Below are 14,687 nucleotides of genomic sequence, written 5' to 3'. Positions count from 1 at the left end.
GCACTGAGTGCCCTTTTACGTCTTGCAACAAAATATCGTTACTCAGGAAAAGAACGTGCTATCGCCAAGCCGATTCTTCTTTTACCACATGTAAAAAAAGAAACATTCATCACCAGTCATCAGGAAGATTCCCAGAAGGCAAAGACCATCATCATGACTTCGCAGCAATCAAGCAAAGGCGGTGATCTGCACCTAGAAGCCAATACCGAGGGCGCAAAGAGCAAGGGCGAGGCCAAGACGGACATTACGGACGGCTACGACATGCTCGAAGACGAGTTTGTGCAGGACATGCTGCAGGGTCACGACCATACCATCACGGACGACTATATGGACTCGCCGTCGTCGTCGTCGCCGCCCGAGGTGGTGGATGCAAAAGAGAAGAGCAACAAGAAGAGGAAGGGCTTCTGGAAGTCCAAGAAGGACAAGGACGACAAGGTGGAGGATGGATACATGGATATTGCCAAGGATTTCGTCTTTAGACTGCTCGACATCAGTGGCATCTCAGGCAAGCTGACTGGACCTACGGCGAGGTGATGGAGGAGTGAGCCCTGTCCATGGATGAGGAGTATTCATCCGGTCTGGTTCTTGTCACCTTTTTGCCATGAGAGGGCGCCCGGCATGATGGAAGGGATGCAGTTCTTCTGAGGTGTCGCAGAGGTATTGATAATGAGGACTGGAGGAAGGGGCATGCGATCCGAAGTTTTCTGTCTCTGCCTAGGCCTCTCTTGTGTGGGAGGTGCATGCCATTTGCAGCTTGGCCTCTGATCTTGTCTTTTTGTCTTTTTCTCTTTGTCTCTCCGGAGTCATCAAATGTATTCGAATCTTGCAGACACATAGAAAAGTCGAGAAGATTCGGACAAAATCACAGAAGAATCTCCCACCATGAGATGGCATACCGGTTTTGTGACACCATGCTTTGCTGTACCTGCCCTGTTCAAGGACTGCAATCTCGCCGTGCTACCACAAGCTATATACTCCATGACATCTGAAGCTACATAGGTGGTCGTGTTGTAAACTCGGCAGTTCCCAGCTCTGTCATTTATGTCATCATGACTTCCAATACATCTACTCCTCAGAGCCAAGTTGAATGACAAGCGAGTTAGCAGTATCAAAGACATCTCTATAAACATCTCCAAAGTGATGTCGTCGCCAGAGTGGTGCCAAGCAAAGACCGGCATCTTAGCTTGGCGGTTCGAACAAAAGCTGGTCGGGTTGCCACTGCCTGCAAGGCAAGCGTTGGGTCCACATATGTGGAGCGAGACAGGGAAAGAGCTTCATGCCAGGCTCCACTTTGCAGCTTCGGCGCCCACAAGCCAGAAATGGATTGTTTGATTGGCTCACAAGTCGCGCGGCCGCGTGCAAATGTCGCATCCGTCAATTCCCCATCCCTTTTCTCTCTGTTTGCGGCCAGGTTCCGATTCTTTTTTCCACCTCGTTTTTTTGCAAAGTCAAATACAAAAACGCGTGGCCCCTGGCAACAGAACAGCCCGTTGATCCTGTTTTCCACTCCAGTCAGACTGGAATCCGAATAACGACCTACCGGGGCGCCAACGATTTACTTCTGTTAATTTAACTACAGCCTGCCGACCAAAATAATTAAACAACACGTCGATTCGTTAGTCGCGTCAAAATCATCATTAACTCATTTTTGGACATCAAGCGCATCGAGCCGGCGAACAATAGATAACAAGACACACAATCGCAAATCGCGCGCGCAAAAGCCACCGGCTAAAATATCCGCCCAACATGGCTGAGTACTCATCAATGAAAGTTCCCGAGCTCAAGAAGATGCTCGGCGAACGCGGCCTCCCGCAGTCTGGCAACAAACCGGACCTGATTGCGCGCCTCAAGGAGGACGACGAGAAGAAGGAGCCTGCCGGCGCAAAGACGACAGACAGCAAGCCCGCCGCCGAGAGTGAGCCTCCCTTCCTCTCTTAGATACCATCATCCATTGCCATCGTTTTTTTTTCGACTTTTATCATGCGTGACTCGATCCGCCTACTACCCTATCCAGGGAGCTGACTCTTGTTTTCCCCCTTTGACCAGCCGAGGACGTCATCAACTGGGACGACGAGGACGACACGGCCGCAGCAAAGCCACAACCCGCTGCTGCACCAGCGGCTGCGGAGCCGGCCAAGACTGCCGAGCCCGCCGCGAAACCGTCAGAGCCTGCACCCGCTGCGGACAAGTCAGCAGATGCGCCCGCGTCATCCACAAAGGAGGAAGCTTCCGCTGCCGCACCCGCAGATGCTACCCCCGCCGCCAGTGCAGGAGACGAGGCCAAGGCGCCCGCAGAACCCACAGAGCCCGCCAAGCCGGCCCTGAGCCAAAACCTCCCATCGACGTCGGTCGACGCCGAGGCAGCCAAGCGGGCGGCGCGTGCAAAGAGGTTCGGCATTGAGGCGCCGACAGAGGACGAAGAGGCGCGCAGGAAGGCTGAGCGCGCAAAGAAGTTTGGTGTCGAGGACGCTACAAAGGCGCTCGACGCCAGCCGGTTGGACTCGGCGCTGCCGGACCGCCCGCTGAAGCGCGGGCGCGACAAGGGCGAACAGCAGCAGGAGGGTGGTGAGGGTAAGGGGAACGGCGCCAAGCGCCAGCAACAGCAGCAGGGCGGCGGCGACGGGCGAAGGAACAACAACAGGGACGGTGGCCGGCGCGACAGGAGGAGGGGACGCCCCAACGGCGGCGGCGGCGGTGGTGGTGGTGGCGCGAGGAACGGTGGCGGCGGCGGTGGTGGTTCCGGTATTCTCAACGACCCGGAGCAGAAGCGCAAGGCCGAGGCGAGGGCCGCGAGGTTCGCTTCATCATGATTGCCTAGGTCGTGCTTTGGTTTTATAAGTGGCCAACCGTTGAATCGGCTGTTTAACCAGCCATCTCGACTTTTCTATCACCACGGCTCGATGATCGTCATTTAATGTTGGCGATGATCATCGAGCATTCCCATCGAGCATTCCCCCCATTTTTCCTCGTTTTCTTTTTCTTTCACGACTGTACAACAATAAGATGATTTTTTTTGTTCCCTCTAGCGAAAGGTGATAGGAACTTGTTATAAAAAGAATGGATAGTCGGCGCAAAAAGAATGAGTGGTTTGTTTTTGCGTGTGTTATTCTGCGACAGTTTATGAACGACAAAAGTAACAAATCTCGACGCTCGTAAGCTATTTAACCTACCATAGTGCAGTATTATTGCAAGCAGCAGTTGCCAAAGAATGTTGTGAAGCTGTGCACCCACCAAACCCCTGCCGAGAGCCCAGCACAAAAAGTCAGTGTGGTAATTACCAGTACAATAAGCCGGGGGCAAGCTTCCGCCGCCCAGCAAAGTGTGGAGGCGAACCTCGGCTTCTCCGCAGTTTGCACTGAACCCCGGTAAAGCATTGAAGATGGGGTTGCAATACACTCCGTACTAGTCTAGGGGAAACAGAAAGTGTTCTCATTCAACCAATTTGCATCTGTAAATATCACCACTAAATCTCACTCAAAGACTGCAAAATAGGGAAGAAACGAAAAAAAGGGGGGATTTAATAATTAAAAACTACCTGCCTGACCGACTTGTCTCATCTCACTCAACCTGGGCAGCAAGCATCCAAACTCACCCATCAGTCAAGACAACAACAGAAACCATGACCGAAGCAGCCAACCTCGAATCATTCCCGACCCTCTTCTCCCTCAAGGGGAAAGTCGCGGTCGTGACGGGCGGCTCGCGCGGCCTGGGCCTGTCGGCCGCCTCGGCGCTGCTGCAGGCGGGCTGCTCCAAGGTGTTCATCACCTCGCGCAAGGCGTCGGCCTGCGACTCTGCCTGCGCCACGCTCAACGCGCTGCCCGGCATCTCGGGCCGCGCCATCTCGGTGCCCTCCGACTCGGCCAACGAGGCCGGCGTCAAGAAGCTGCTGGAGCTCGTCAGCGCGCACACGGACCACGTCGACATCCTCATGGCCAACGCCGGCGCGAGCTGGGGGGCGCCCTTTGACTCGCATCCCGACGACGCCTTCGCCAAGGTCATGGACCTGAACGTCAGGGCCGTGTTCAACACCGTGAGGCTGTTTGCGCCGCTGCTGCAAAAGCGGGCGACTATCGATGACCCGAGCAGGGTTATCATCACGGCTAGCGTTGCTGGGTTGGGCATCGGGACGCTTGGCAAGAATGGAACCGTAAGTTACTATCAACTTATTTCCCCTTTTTTTTCTTCCTTTCTTCCGATGTAATGTGCTAATACCCAAAAAAAAGTACGGCTACAGCGCCTCCAAGGCGGCCGTGCTGCACCTGGGCAACAACCTGGCCGTGGAGCTGGGCCCGCGCCACATCACGGTCAACAGCATCGCCCCCGGCTTCTTCCCGTCAAAGATGGCCAACGGCCTGCTCGAGGTCAGCGGCGGCGCCGACAACATTGCCAAGGCCAACCCCATGCGCCGCCTGGGCCGCCCCGAGGACATTGCCGGCGTCGTAGTCTACCTGGCCAGCCGCGCCGGGTCCCACGTCAACGGAGCGTGCATCGCCATCGACGGAGGCGCCATGTGGCAGCGCGGGGAGCTGATGCTCGAGGCGAAGCTGTGATTTTGTGGAGGGTGTGATGGGGAGTGGCTCTTTTTTTTTTTTTTATGTTCGGGGGACAGGGACTGGTTTTGATGAAATTGGTTTTGGTGCTGACCGGTTTTGTACGTTGAAAACTGTACGAGGTTACTTACTTGGGTATGCGCATATGCTATTAACGATATCATCGAATCTATCCTGGACGGATCAAAGATTGATAGAAGACACGAAGAAAATAAATCCCCTTTTTATGCTTCACCAACACTCCCATCTATGTTCCATGCCTCGACTGACAAGATGCAAAACGCAAACCCCCCACGACACCATAAATCTCAAACATCACTCACCCATCCAATCTTCTTCTTGGCAACCCACGAACTCGCCCTGTACACGGTCCTCAACATGCTCTCTCGGTCCTGAATGTACGGCGCCTCGATGGGCATGGGATTCTTCCTGACCATCTCGAACCCGAGCCTCTCGACGAGCGCAATGACCTCGTCGTCCGTCAGCTCGAAGCTCCCCGGGTCCGCGATGCCGCTAGAGGCGTTGGGGTCGTGCTCGCCGTCGCCGTCGTCATCCCTTCCGTGGTTTCCCGGCGCGTTGTCCTCAAAGTGCCACAGCAGGGGGCCAACGTTGATGAGCACGCCGCCGGGCCGGAGGCAGTTGCGGATGGCCTCGATGTAGCGGATCAAGTTCGGGGCCGTGTCGAGGAAGAAGACGCTCGCGACGGCGTCGAACCGCTCCCGCTGCGCCTCCTGCTCGTACAGGCACAAAAAGTCGGCCGCCGACATGGACATGCTCCCGCCGGCCTTTGTGGGCGTCGCGAGCTGCGTGGCTGGGTGCACGTCCGGGACGGCGTAGGACCGGAACTGGTTGGCGCGGCTGGCGTGGTTGCTAAAGGACTGCACCCAGGGGTAGATGGTGTGCTGGCGGGCGGCCGGGGCGCGGTTGAGTACGTACGACGACGCGAGCAGCTGGTGGTAGGATATCTCGTTTCCCTCGACCTCGTACCCCAGATCGCACAGGTCAAACACCAGCCTGCCCAGCCCGGCGCCGGGGACGAGGACCTTGAGCGGGGGTAGGGAGGGTAGCGGGCTGGGCGGCGACGGGCCAAACCACTCCTGGATCCGGACCTGCTCCATGTGCTGCAGGTACTGCTTGACGGGGCCGTAGCTGGCCTCCCTCTCGGGACGGCCCTCGGCGGACCAGTCGCGGTAGAACTGCCTCAGCGTGCTCCTGGCCTTGTCGATGTCGTTGGCCTTGGCGATGCCGTCAAACGACGTCCTGGACTCCTGCATGTGGAAGGACGCGATGCCGGCCTCTGCGATGGCGCGGGCCAGCTCGGCATTTGTGTCGATGGCCTCATCGACCCTCTCGAGAGTGTTGAGGTAGTTGAAGGGAGGGGAGGCAAGCAGCTTCCAGTGGGCCTGTGGCAGGGCGTAGAAGGACTGCCGCCGCAGGTGGGTGCAGTTGAAATGTGCCACTTTTGCGTACCGGCTTTTTTTTTATTTTCGTACCAGGTTGAAAATTTGAGGTTTTTTGGTCTCGGATCAGCAACCGTGAAGCGACCTCGGAAGTTCGGGCAAGAACTCACAAAAAGGAGTCCAGAGCCTGATAGATGACTCGAAGCTCTTCCGGGTCTGAAATGTCGTTTTCGACACCCTGCCAGTCATCTTCGGCCGCCATGGTGGCAGTAGTTTTTCTTTTCTCTTTTCAGTGGTTCTTGGAAGGTGAGGTAGTCAAAGTTTGGATATTGGGCCAAGCTAGCCTTACAAATTTGATAATGTGACGAGAAAGAGGAGGGGTTAACAAAGTCAACCAAGTGGTCTCTAGTCAGGCACCTCGATTTTGAACGTGACGATTTGGAAACGTCAGCTTATAAATCGAGGTGTAGTGAAACAGACATTAAATGTGGTTTTTTATTAGGGAAATCCAACAACCATGTATTGTTTGAATATCTGGACAAGTCAAACAAGCATCAGTTGTGATTCTCGACGAGTAACTGGATATCATTTTTATCAAATTGCATGCGGCAATCGAGTGGGGCAAATTCAGGCACATTAATCAAAGATCGCACTACAATCACAGCACTCTACGCTGTGGAACCCAGAAAGTATTACCGCAGTAGGGTTATTATTGGTGGGCATCACCGCTGTCAATCAGTGGGCTACCCGTCTCCATGAGCATCGATAGACTGCATATAGTGTACACCCTCACCTTCAAATTCCTGGTATTTTAGCAACTTCTCCCACAGCGGTCACAAAAGCAAACAGGTCGCTTTTTTAATAAATTCAAGCATTGCGCAAACGAGATCAAACACTGGAAACCAGCAAACACATCATAATCGCCCCTCGCGACTTTGGCCTCATTTTGTTCCTGAGCTGCAACCCCACTGCCAACATAGGAAAACACGGCCACGGGCAAAAAGACGCCAGAGAAGAGACCTCCATCATGAGTTCTGCCGCCGTCGCCGCCGCCACAGGCAATGATGCCACCAAAACACACCAGATCTCCATCCCACTCCCCCGCTCATTGGACACCAGGCTCTACATCCACCTGACCGTCCGCCCAAAGTCCATTCTGCTCATGGTGACGACCGCCTCTGCCGACGAAGCCACAACCCCGACGCCGCTGGGCTCGTTTGTCTATGCCATACCAGACGTATGTTTTGTTTCCCCTCTTGGAATATATATCTCCATATGCATTTCTCTCACTGGGCACCCCAAAAAGAACAAAGTGAAAAAAAACCACAACCCAAAAGTAAATCACAAAAAGAAACCAAATGACTCTCTCACTAACCCCAAAACCCTCCTCTCTCCTTCATGTTAACCAAAAAAGCGCTTCAATCCATCCCAACCCCTCTGTACTCCCCTCATGACCGTCGAGCCGACGCTTGAGTTCGCCACCCGCCTGGCCCGCCTTGTCGCCAAGCGGTCCGGCCTCCCCACCTACGTCGGCAACTCGGTGAGCCTCATGAGCGCCGGCATGGGCGGCACCGCCGACGAGGAGATGGAGGCGTTCCGGGCTGTTGTCGACGCCGTCGTCGCGAGCCTGGCCCTGCCGAGCTCCAATGGTGCCGTTTGATGGGGACGTCGTGGGTGTTTTGTGTGCTGTGCTGTGCTGTGCTGTGCTGTGGTGGTTCTTAGAGCTGGTTTCTTTGAAAATGAAGAGTAGGCTCATGGACGGATGAGTAGGATGAGCTCTGTCTATCCTTCTTCTTCACGACAGGTAGCCGCAGATCCGCCCAAAATCATACAAAGCTCTGGCAACAGATATCACTCAAGTCACCCATGAGGAATGAAGAAAAAAAAGGTAGCGAAGTACTTATATATTACGTCTACTTCTCTCAGCAAGCCTGAAAGCTCCACTATCCTGGCATGCTATGTACTATTGCTTGAACTCCAAATTTGTTGCCGTGTTACATATCATCGTTGCCATCATTGACTGGGGTATCTAGTTTTTTTGAGCAAAAAAACAACACTCAAAACGCAAACTTTGCTTCGCTCGCTTTGTAAAAATGAAAAGGTAAGAAAAAGAGAAAGAAAAGAAGAAAATCAACGTTTGCCGCTTGGTCCTAGTCCCCATTATTGCCATCCTGCAGCTGAAAACAAGAAGATGAAAAAGAAAGAAAAGATGAAACAGGTGACGAGAATGTGAAAAAGGGGCAGTATATATGGGCGCAGCCCTAATTCTAGGACTGGTCCATAGAATGTTGTGTTGATGTTAATGACAGGGGTAGCCGTCGCCGGCGTTCTTGTTGTCTTTTTGATGCTGACATTTGTTGAGACAGGGCTGGAATCTTTGATATGATGATCGGCTTTTTTTTGTTCACTGTCGTATCCTCAAAAGGAGGTTATTAAAGGGTCGCCGTTGTGTTGTGGTTGATGAAAAGAGAAAAAAAGTCAAAAGCGGTCTTCTGCGTTGCACCATCGGGCTCGCGCCCTCTTGTAACCGTCTTTCCGTCCACGAGAGGAACATGACAGATGAGAGAAGAAATGTCTCCGAGAAAACCATCATCCAAGAAAATGATAGAAATATTAATGAGATGCCCTCAAATACTCGCAACTCTCGCCCTTGTATCGGGGACTCGAGCATGACAAACCATCAGCTTCAAGCTCGTCCCCCACTCCTCGCACTCGCCCAACAGACACCGGTCGTTCCACATGCTGTTGGCGCCGAGCACTCCGTTCTCGTAGCAGCGACTGAACCACCACCGGCCCACCTTGGCCACCATCTTGGTGATGCTCTCGTCTGCCACGGGGCCGTCGTCCGATATCATCTCGGCAAGGGAGCGCTCGTCCCTCCGCCTGGTCTTTGCCTTGGATGTGGTCGGCGGGCCACCGGGAGTCGCCGACGCAACGGGCACGCCGACTCGGCACGACTTGACGTCGATGAACCCCTTGCGGCTGACCAGCTTCAGCAGCAGATCCGCCGTGCTGCTGAGACAGGTCTCTGGGGCAACAGCGTGGATGCGCTCCTTGAGGCGCCGGACCATCCGCCGCGACCGGTTGCCCATGTTGTTGAGGTCCAGGTCCAGGATCGACAGCTCGATGAAGCCGCCTGGCTTGAGCACACGGTGTGCCTCCGCCACGATGTTCCTGAAGTGCGCCTCGGGTGCCGCAGCTGGGAATCGAAAAACAACCGCAATGAAGCTCTCAGCGCCGAACGGAAACTTGTCCATGTGTGACTTGTACTGAATCTGGTGGTGATTCGGCGGGCTGAGAGGGAAGCTGCCTTCTGCGTTCTTTTGCGACGGCTTGGGCAGCGGAGCCCGCGGCGAGAGGTTGAAAAAGGTCGCCTCGGGATATGTTTCGGCGGCGTAAAAGGACCAATCGTCGTTGCCAAGGCCATCTATGACGAGGATAGAGTGCCTCTTGAGGGACCCGTCAACGGGAACGAGGTCGTCACGCACGGGACTGAACAGTACGTGGCCAAACGTGAGCCATTTGCTCACTGTCATCGAGCCCACGCGCAGATTAACCTGTGACAGGGGCGAGTTGTCGTCACTGAGGCCGCTCGAGCCGCTCGAAACCGATACGCGCTTGTTGTTCTTGCGGCGAGGGCTGTCGTTGGCCGAAGGTGACGGGCCACAGTGGCGTTGAGCGGCAATGCGAGCCGATGCGCTTGATACTGCAGCCGTGTCGGCAGCGATAGCCTGTGGCGTGGGTGGCAGAGCTTGCGTTTGCCTATCGACTTCGCTGTAATCATTGGAAAAATCTTGATTGACAAAAGGCGACGAAATCGGAATGACTCCCATCTCCAAAGCTTGGTTCAGAATATTCGTCTCGTCGGTGCTGTAGATGCTTGAAGGTATCGGCTCCTTCTCATGGTCATCCTCCATAACATGCCTCGTCTCTGCATGTGGAGCTGTATGTGGAATGAAAGTGGGGGACTCCAACTGCTCTCCGGCCGGCTTCGTCAGACCCGCGGCGTATTCTTCCAGATGAAAAGGGGTACCATGAGACGAGCTTGGAGAGGGCGGGATTCTGAGGCCTTCCGCGCCGATCAAGTCGTCATATTCCAGCCAAACCTCATCCTCAGCAAGGGGTGCATTGTGAGCCGGTACCACAGCCGTAGCGTCTGCAAAGCAATACATGCCGTTGGAGCTTGAGGAAGTGGCAGTGCACGACGTCGAGTGTGAGTTTTTGCGCGGCGAGAACGAGAGGAAGTCGTTGATGAACTTGCCAATGTCGGGTGTCATCTCTCGTGAAAGGTGCTGGGGGGAGTTGGTCACGGTGTGGTCGTTGTGCAGAGTTGTTGTCTCCATTTCGTCATCCGTGAAGCACTCGGCGGGCTCTAGCTCGGGGCTTGCGGGCTTGGGCGGACTTGGTCCCTTTGCTATCGAGGTGATGTCACGAGTTTCGTCGCGGGTTGGTGGCAGGAGGCTGATTCGATGGAACGGGCGCGAAAAGCTCTTTGGCGATGTGGGCTCGGGACGAGCGCTGACCACCTTGGGAATACGACCAACCTGGGGCAAGCGACTGGGTCGCCCAGCTCTCCTGATTGCCGGCTGCTGTTCCGAAATAGCTGGCTCGGTTGATGGCGCCGGAGTCTCTTCAGACGGAGCGGTGTGTTTCTCGGCCTTTGGTGGCTGCTGTGGCTTCTGTACTTGAAATTCAGGCTCAACAAGACCCCCGCGCTTGGCATCCTGATCACCTGAAGCGGTTCTGCCGACAGAAGGCCGTCTATATGTAGGCATAGTTGTCGGTGGAGATCGCAGGGGAGGCGAGACGACGCCACGACGGGGAGCATTCTCGAAGGGTTTTGGCTTGGTGAGCGAAGCACGCTTCCCCGGGCCCATTGGGAGCTTTGAAGCCCCTGCCTGAGCTTGTACTTCATCAAGGCCGCCGCGCCTGGGCTCTATCGGGCTCGTGATTGATCTCCGTACAGATTGACGCCTACCCATCGGCGGTATATGTGGTTGTGTTGGTGGCTGAGGCTGCACCTGCTGTTGAGGAGGTGACTCGAGTAATGTCGCCTCCAAATAGGCTTGTTTCGCCGCAGCGGCGGGGTCACCGTTGTCTTCCTGCTCCGACATGTCCATAGTATAGAATGCCTTGGCTTTAGGGGCAGGCTTGACCTGCACTTGGGCTGTCACCTTGTGAGACTCCACTGGGGTAGGTTCCCTGCTCGTCGTGGACGGTACCTGGCTGCTTGAGCGTCCAAAGATATTCCACCTGCGTGGCGACTTGGCTCTCTTGGTCAGCTTCTTGGGCCCAAGAGCGACTGGCGGCATTGCTCTTGGTCCCTGCAACACACGGCCAGTAGTCATTTCGATTATACTATCGTCCGATAGAATGCTGGTGTCGTGACTAGTCATGGTCGGCGAAGTGATCTCTCGTGGCGATCTTGTGTTGATGGGCTTGGGGAGTCGCAAGGCTGACTGGTCTCCGCCGTCCTTGAGTTTTTGGATGGACCTTCTATAGGCCAACGTAGACCTCATTTCCAAGGCCGGTCCCTCGGAATCGCTGAGGTCTGATGGACGGCGGCTACCAGTTGCTGTGGATGTTTTGGGAAAGGGTGATGGCCACAAGGTGTTACGGTCGCCTTGAGATGACAGCGAGATATCTGACATATTCCTTGGGACACTTGCCAACAGATTCTGGTCACTTTTGGCGGGTCCAATGTTGTTGTTCTGAACAACCTCACCACCAGCGATGACAACGGGCTTGGTACGTTCCAGCAGGAACGGATCGTCGGACAACCTGCTCTCCAAGCTTTCCTGCGAGGACATTGTGCCGGCGATTCCGCGGCTCAGGCTGCTGCGGCGCCTGTGAGGCATGCCGACACGCCCATAACCTTCGTGTCCCGTGCCAGCAGCAGGCCCTTTTCGAACAGGCTTTTCCTTCTTTTCGGTAGCCTTTTCGGGGGCCTTTGAAGGTTCATCACCAGCAGTCTTCCGTCGCCCAAAGAGAAATCGCGTCCTGAAGTTCGTGACGCCGGGGCTGGGACTCCGGCTGGTCGTTGATCCATGGCTGGGTCTACGAGTCTCAACGGTCCGGGGTGCAGGGGTGGGCTCGCGTCCAAGGGGAAGTTTGGATTGGGGTGGCTGCTGCGAGGGTGTCACAGATCTGGAGCTCTGATAGGCTAGGCTGGCAGTATCGTTGGTTCCAGGGCTCATTGGCAAGCTCTGGCGCCTCTCGCCGATCGAGGTCGACGAAAGATTGCTTTGGATAATGGGTACCGGCATTCCATACTGCGAGAGCAAATCCGGGGTTCCATCTCGACTCGGCCTGATCGGGGGTGTTGCTCTTGGCACGACAGAGGGGCTAGGGGGTTGTATCCTGCTGACAGGGGGCTTCTGCACGCGTCCTTCTGTTGTCTGTGAGGTCATCATTAGCGGCGCGGGCTGACGAGCTTGCTTCGAAGGAGACGCCTCTAGGCCTCTTTCCTTGTGTTTCTCGGACGACGTTCTAGGAGGAGGACTTGGCGGTACTGTGCCGAGTCTTCTCCTGGTCCTCTTTTCGCATTCAGGCTCTCGTTCAAGCTCGGCTTTCCTGTCTCCATCGCGGACTGTCGAGCCTGATGATGATGAATTGAGTGCTTCCCTAACAGCTGCAAGACCATTAGGGTCAGCGCTCGCCGCACCACCAGTGTCATTTGGTATGCTTCCGGCTCTCCTCCTTGTGACTGGCGGCCTGGAGCTCTGACCGCCGGCGGGACTGTTCTGCTTCAGTTTAGCTGCAGCAAACCGTCCAGACGCAACGAGTGCCGGCGAATGCGAGGGGATTGAGGTCGTAGGAGTGGTGTCCCTGCTGTATGGACAAATACCAGGAGAACCAGAGAATCCAGTAGAAGGGCTGCCGCTGTAGCCGCTGATTTGGCTGCTAGTTCCGGAGAAAAGAGGCGTTGGTGGCGGGAGATCGTGAGTGGAAAGGGGATAGGGAACTTCTATTGAAGAACCGCTACCAGCATGGTATGGTCTTGCGCCTCCATAACGATCCAACTCTGGGTAGATCCGTACCGTTTGGGCGTTTGTAGTTGGGAGCTCGACTCGCATCGCAACTTTGATCTCGGCAGGCGACTCGGTGATGCTCCGGTCGTATTGTGAGCTGTTGAAAGACTCTGGTGACATAACAGAGCGCGGTACAGAGGAAGCAGAGTCATTCCTTTGTGGGACCATCCTGATTTCTTTGCGATTTTCAACGGCATCTTGGATCATGTTCGAAGACCTTCTTCGCAAAACATTTCGAACCGGTCGCTTCTTTTCCTCCACGGGCGTAGTGGAAGGACCTGGGACGGATCCAGAGGCTAACCTTGCAGGACCAGAGATGACAGTTTGAGTAGAGCCTGATCCCCAGGACTTGTCCTGGTGTGTTAATGGTGGCCTTGAGCTCCCTTGCCTGGATGGAGGTTTCCTGGCTGGTCCCTGAGGTATCCTGCTGGAGCTTGGCACACCAGTTTGGAACCTAGAGGTTTCCATGTCTGGTCGGGTACTCTTGAGGGCAGAACCAGGCCAGTTATCGCCAGAACCTTGTCTGGTTGCATTTGTTGACTTTGAAGAGGCAGTTTTCGCTGATACGCCCTTTTCCTCAGACCGACCGATCTTTGGGATCGACCCAAATCTGAGAGACGACGACATATCGAGCGTGCGTGCTTGGTAATTATTAATGGCGGCGGAAGCCGTGTCGTAATCTTAGGGGTATATCACCAATCCATCCTTGCTTTCAAACGCACAAATATTCGCAAAGCCGGCTATGTTCTATGGGGTGGTCAGCGATCGCCATAGGAAAATGCTGACAATGTTGCACCAAAGAGGTTGTGGGTAGCGGTAATCAAAAGCCTCAAAACCGGCGAAACTAGGCAGACGGTATCCAGGGTAGTGTAAACGAAAGGCGCAGTAGATGAGTTGTGCAGGATGACAAGGAAATAGCATCGACTGAGCTCAGCATCCCGGAACCCCCGGCCGAGTGCCTAGATCTCTTGGAGATGGAAAGGGAAACAAAAGCAGAGAAACATGGGAGACTCAGAACCTTAAAAAGAGATCGAAATTTTCAAATGCAGTTTATGGTGTGAATAGTACTTTGGGCAGGGGGCACATCTTTGAACACAATGTAACAGTGAACGGGAAAAGGACACTAACCTAACAGGTTGTTCGCGTATAAGTCTTTTGGCCTTGGCAAATAGTTGCGACGCTGTGTGGGTGGGACGGAGTGAGATCGGAGGTGATGGTGTGGAACAGGTAGGCAGCGCCTAAGCCTGTGGTTTCCGCCGGGCAACGAACTGCTTAGCACACCACCACTGTAAGTCGGTTCAAGCTGGTGGACAAAACGGGTGTATTACCGATGGCACCCGAGTGATGGCGGATTTTAGAAGATGATGATGGATGTGAGGTGAGACACTGCGTCGAGCAGCCAACTTGGATCTAACAAGCAGTCCGAATAATGTATATTTAAACAGGTGAACAAATGTATAAAACGAAAATATGTCCTCGTTAGACAACAATGGTCAAGGCAGACGAAAGAAAAGAGAGACAGATGCAGCAATGCAAAGAGCACTGGGATTGCGGACAGAGGGATTGAAAAGGAAGATAGGCCTGTAGAGCAAAGTACTCTGAATGGTTAGGCGTATGCATCTCCCACCCACTTAGATCTGGGCGATACATGGCAAGAAGCTGAGAGGGGGGTGTGTGGCCAAGATGACGATACCCCTCGCCCACCG

General features: G+C 54.7%; 6 protein-coding genes across 6 annotated transcripts; 4 read left to right on the top strand and 2 right to left on the bottom strand.

Moving 5' to 3' along the window:
- Nucleotides 1-153: 153 nt before the first annotated feature.
- On the top strand, nt 154-534 carry MGG_09220 (uncharacterized protein; the record flags this gene model as incomplete). The annotated part of the gene is made up of 1 exon (XM_003709792.1): nt 154-534. The coding sequence occupies one exon, from the start codon at nt 154-156 to the stop codon at nt 532-534; it is 381 nt and encodes a 126-aa protein (XP_003709840.1).
- An 877-nt stretch (nt 535-1,411) lies between these two features.
- Nucleotides 1,412-3,196, top strand: MGG_09219 (uncharacterized protein). The gene is made up of 2 exons (XM_003709791.1): nt 1,412-1,915; nt 2,047-3,196. Exons 1-2 carry the CDS (start codon nt 1,747-1,749, stop codon nt 2,808-2,810), a joined length of 933 nt encoding a protein of 310 aa, XP_003709839.1. The 5' UTR covers nt 1,412-1,746; the 3' UTR covers nt 2,811-3,196.
- Nucleotides 3,197-3,375: 179 nt separating this feature from the next.
- Nucleotides 3,376-4,771, top strand: MGG_09218 (oxidoreductase). The gene is made up of 2 exons (XM_003709790.1): nt 3,376-4,147; nt 4,224-4,771. Exons 1-2 carry the CDS (start codon nt 3,620-3,622, stop codon nt 4,548-4,550), a joined length of 855 nt encoding a protein of 284 aa, XP_003709838.1. The 5' UTR covers nt 3,376-3,619; the 3' UTR covers nt 4,551-4,771.
- On the bottom strand, nt 4,520-6,603 carry MGG_09217 (uncharacterized protein). Its single transcript, XM_003709789.1, has 2 exons — nt 6,121-6,603; nt 4,520-6,023 (listed from the first exon to the last, which is right to left on the bottom strand). The coding sequence occupies exons 1-2, from the start codon at nt 6,210-6,212 to the stop codon at nt 4,859-4,861; spliced, it is 1,257 nt and encodes a 418-aa protein (XP_003709837.1). The 5' UTR covers nt 6,213-6,603; the 3' UTR covers nt 4,520-4,858.
- A 97-nt stretch (nt 6,604-6,700) lies between these two features.
- On the top strand, nt 6,701-7,968 carry MGG_09216 (uncharacterized protein). The gene is made up of 2 exons (XM_003709788.1): nt 6,701-7,187; nt 7,365-7,968. The coding sequence occupies exons 1-2, from the start codon at nt 6,978-6,980 to the stop codon at nt 7,608-7,610; spliced, it is 456 nt and encodes a 151-aa protein (XP_003709836.1). The 5' UTR covers nt 6,701-6,977; the 3' UTR covers nt 7,611-7,968.
- On the bottom strand, nt 7,840-14,495 carry MGG_09215 (uncharacterized protein). The gene is made up of 2 exons (XM_003709787.1): nt 14,110-14,495; nt 7,840-13,728 (listed from the first exon to the last, which is right to left on the bottom strand). The coding sequence occupies exon 2, from the start codon at nt 13,606-13,608 to the stop codon at nt 8,578-8,580; it is 5,031 nt and encodes a 1,676-aa protein (XP_003709835.1). The 5' UTR covers nt 13,609-13,728; nt 14,110-14,495; the 3' UTR covers nt 7,840-8,577.
- Nucleotides 14,496-14,687: the final 192 nt, after the last annotated feature.

The sequence above is a fragment of the Pyricularia oryzae genome, chromosome 1 (genome assembly GCF_000002495.2).
Source record: "Pyricularia oryzae 70-15 chromosome 1, whole genome shotgun sequence".
NCBI classification, from domain to species: domain Eukaryota; kingdom Fungi; phylum Ascomycota; class Sordariomycetes; order Magnaporthales; family Pyriculariaceae; genus Pyricularia; species Pyricularia oryzae.
The sequence above is the reverse complement of the archived record's forward strand: the minus strand, read 5'-3'. Positions and strand labels throughout refer to the sequence as shown.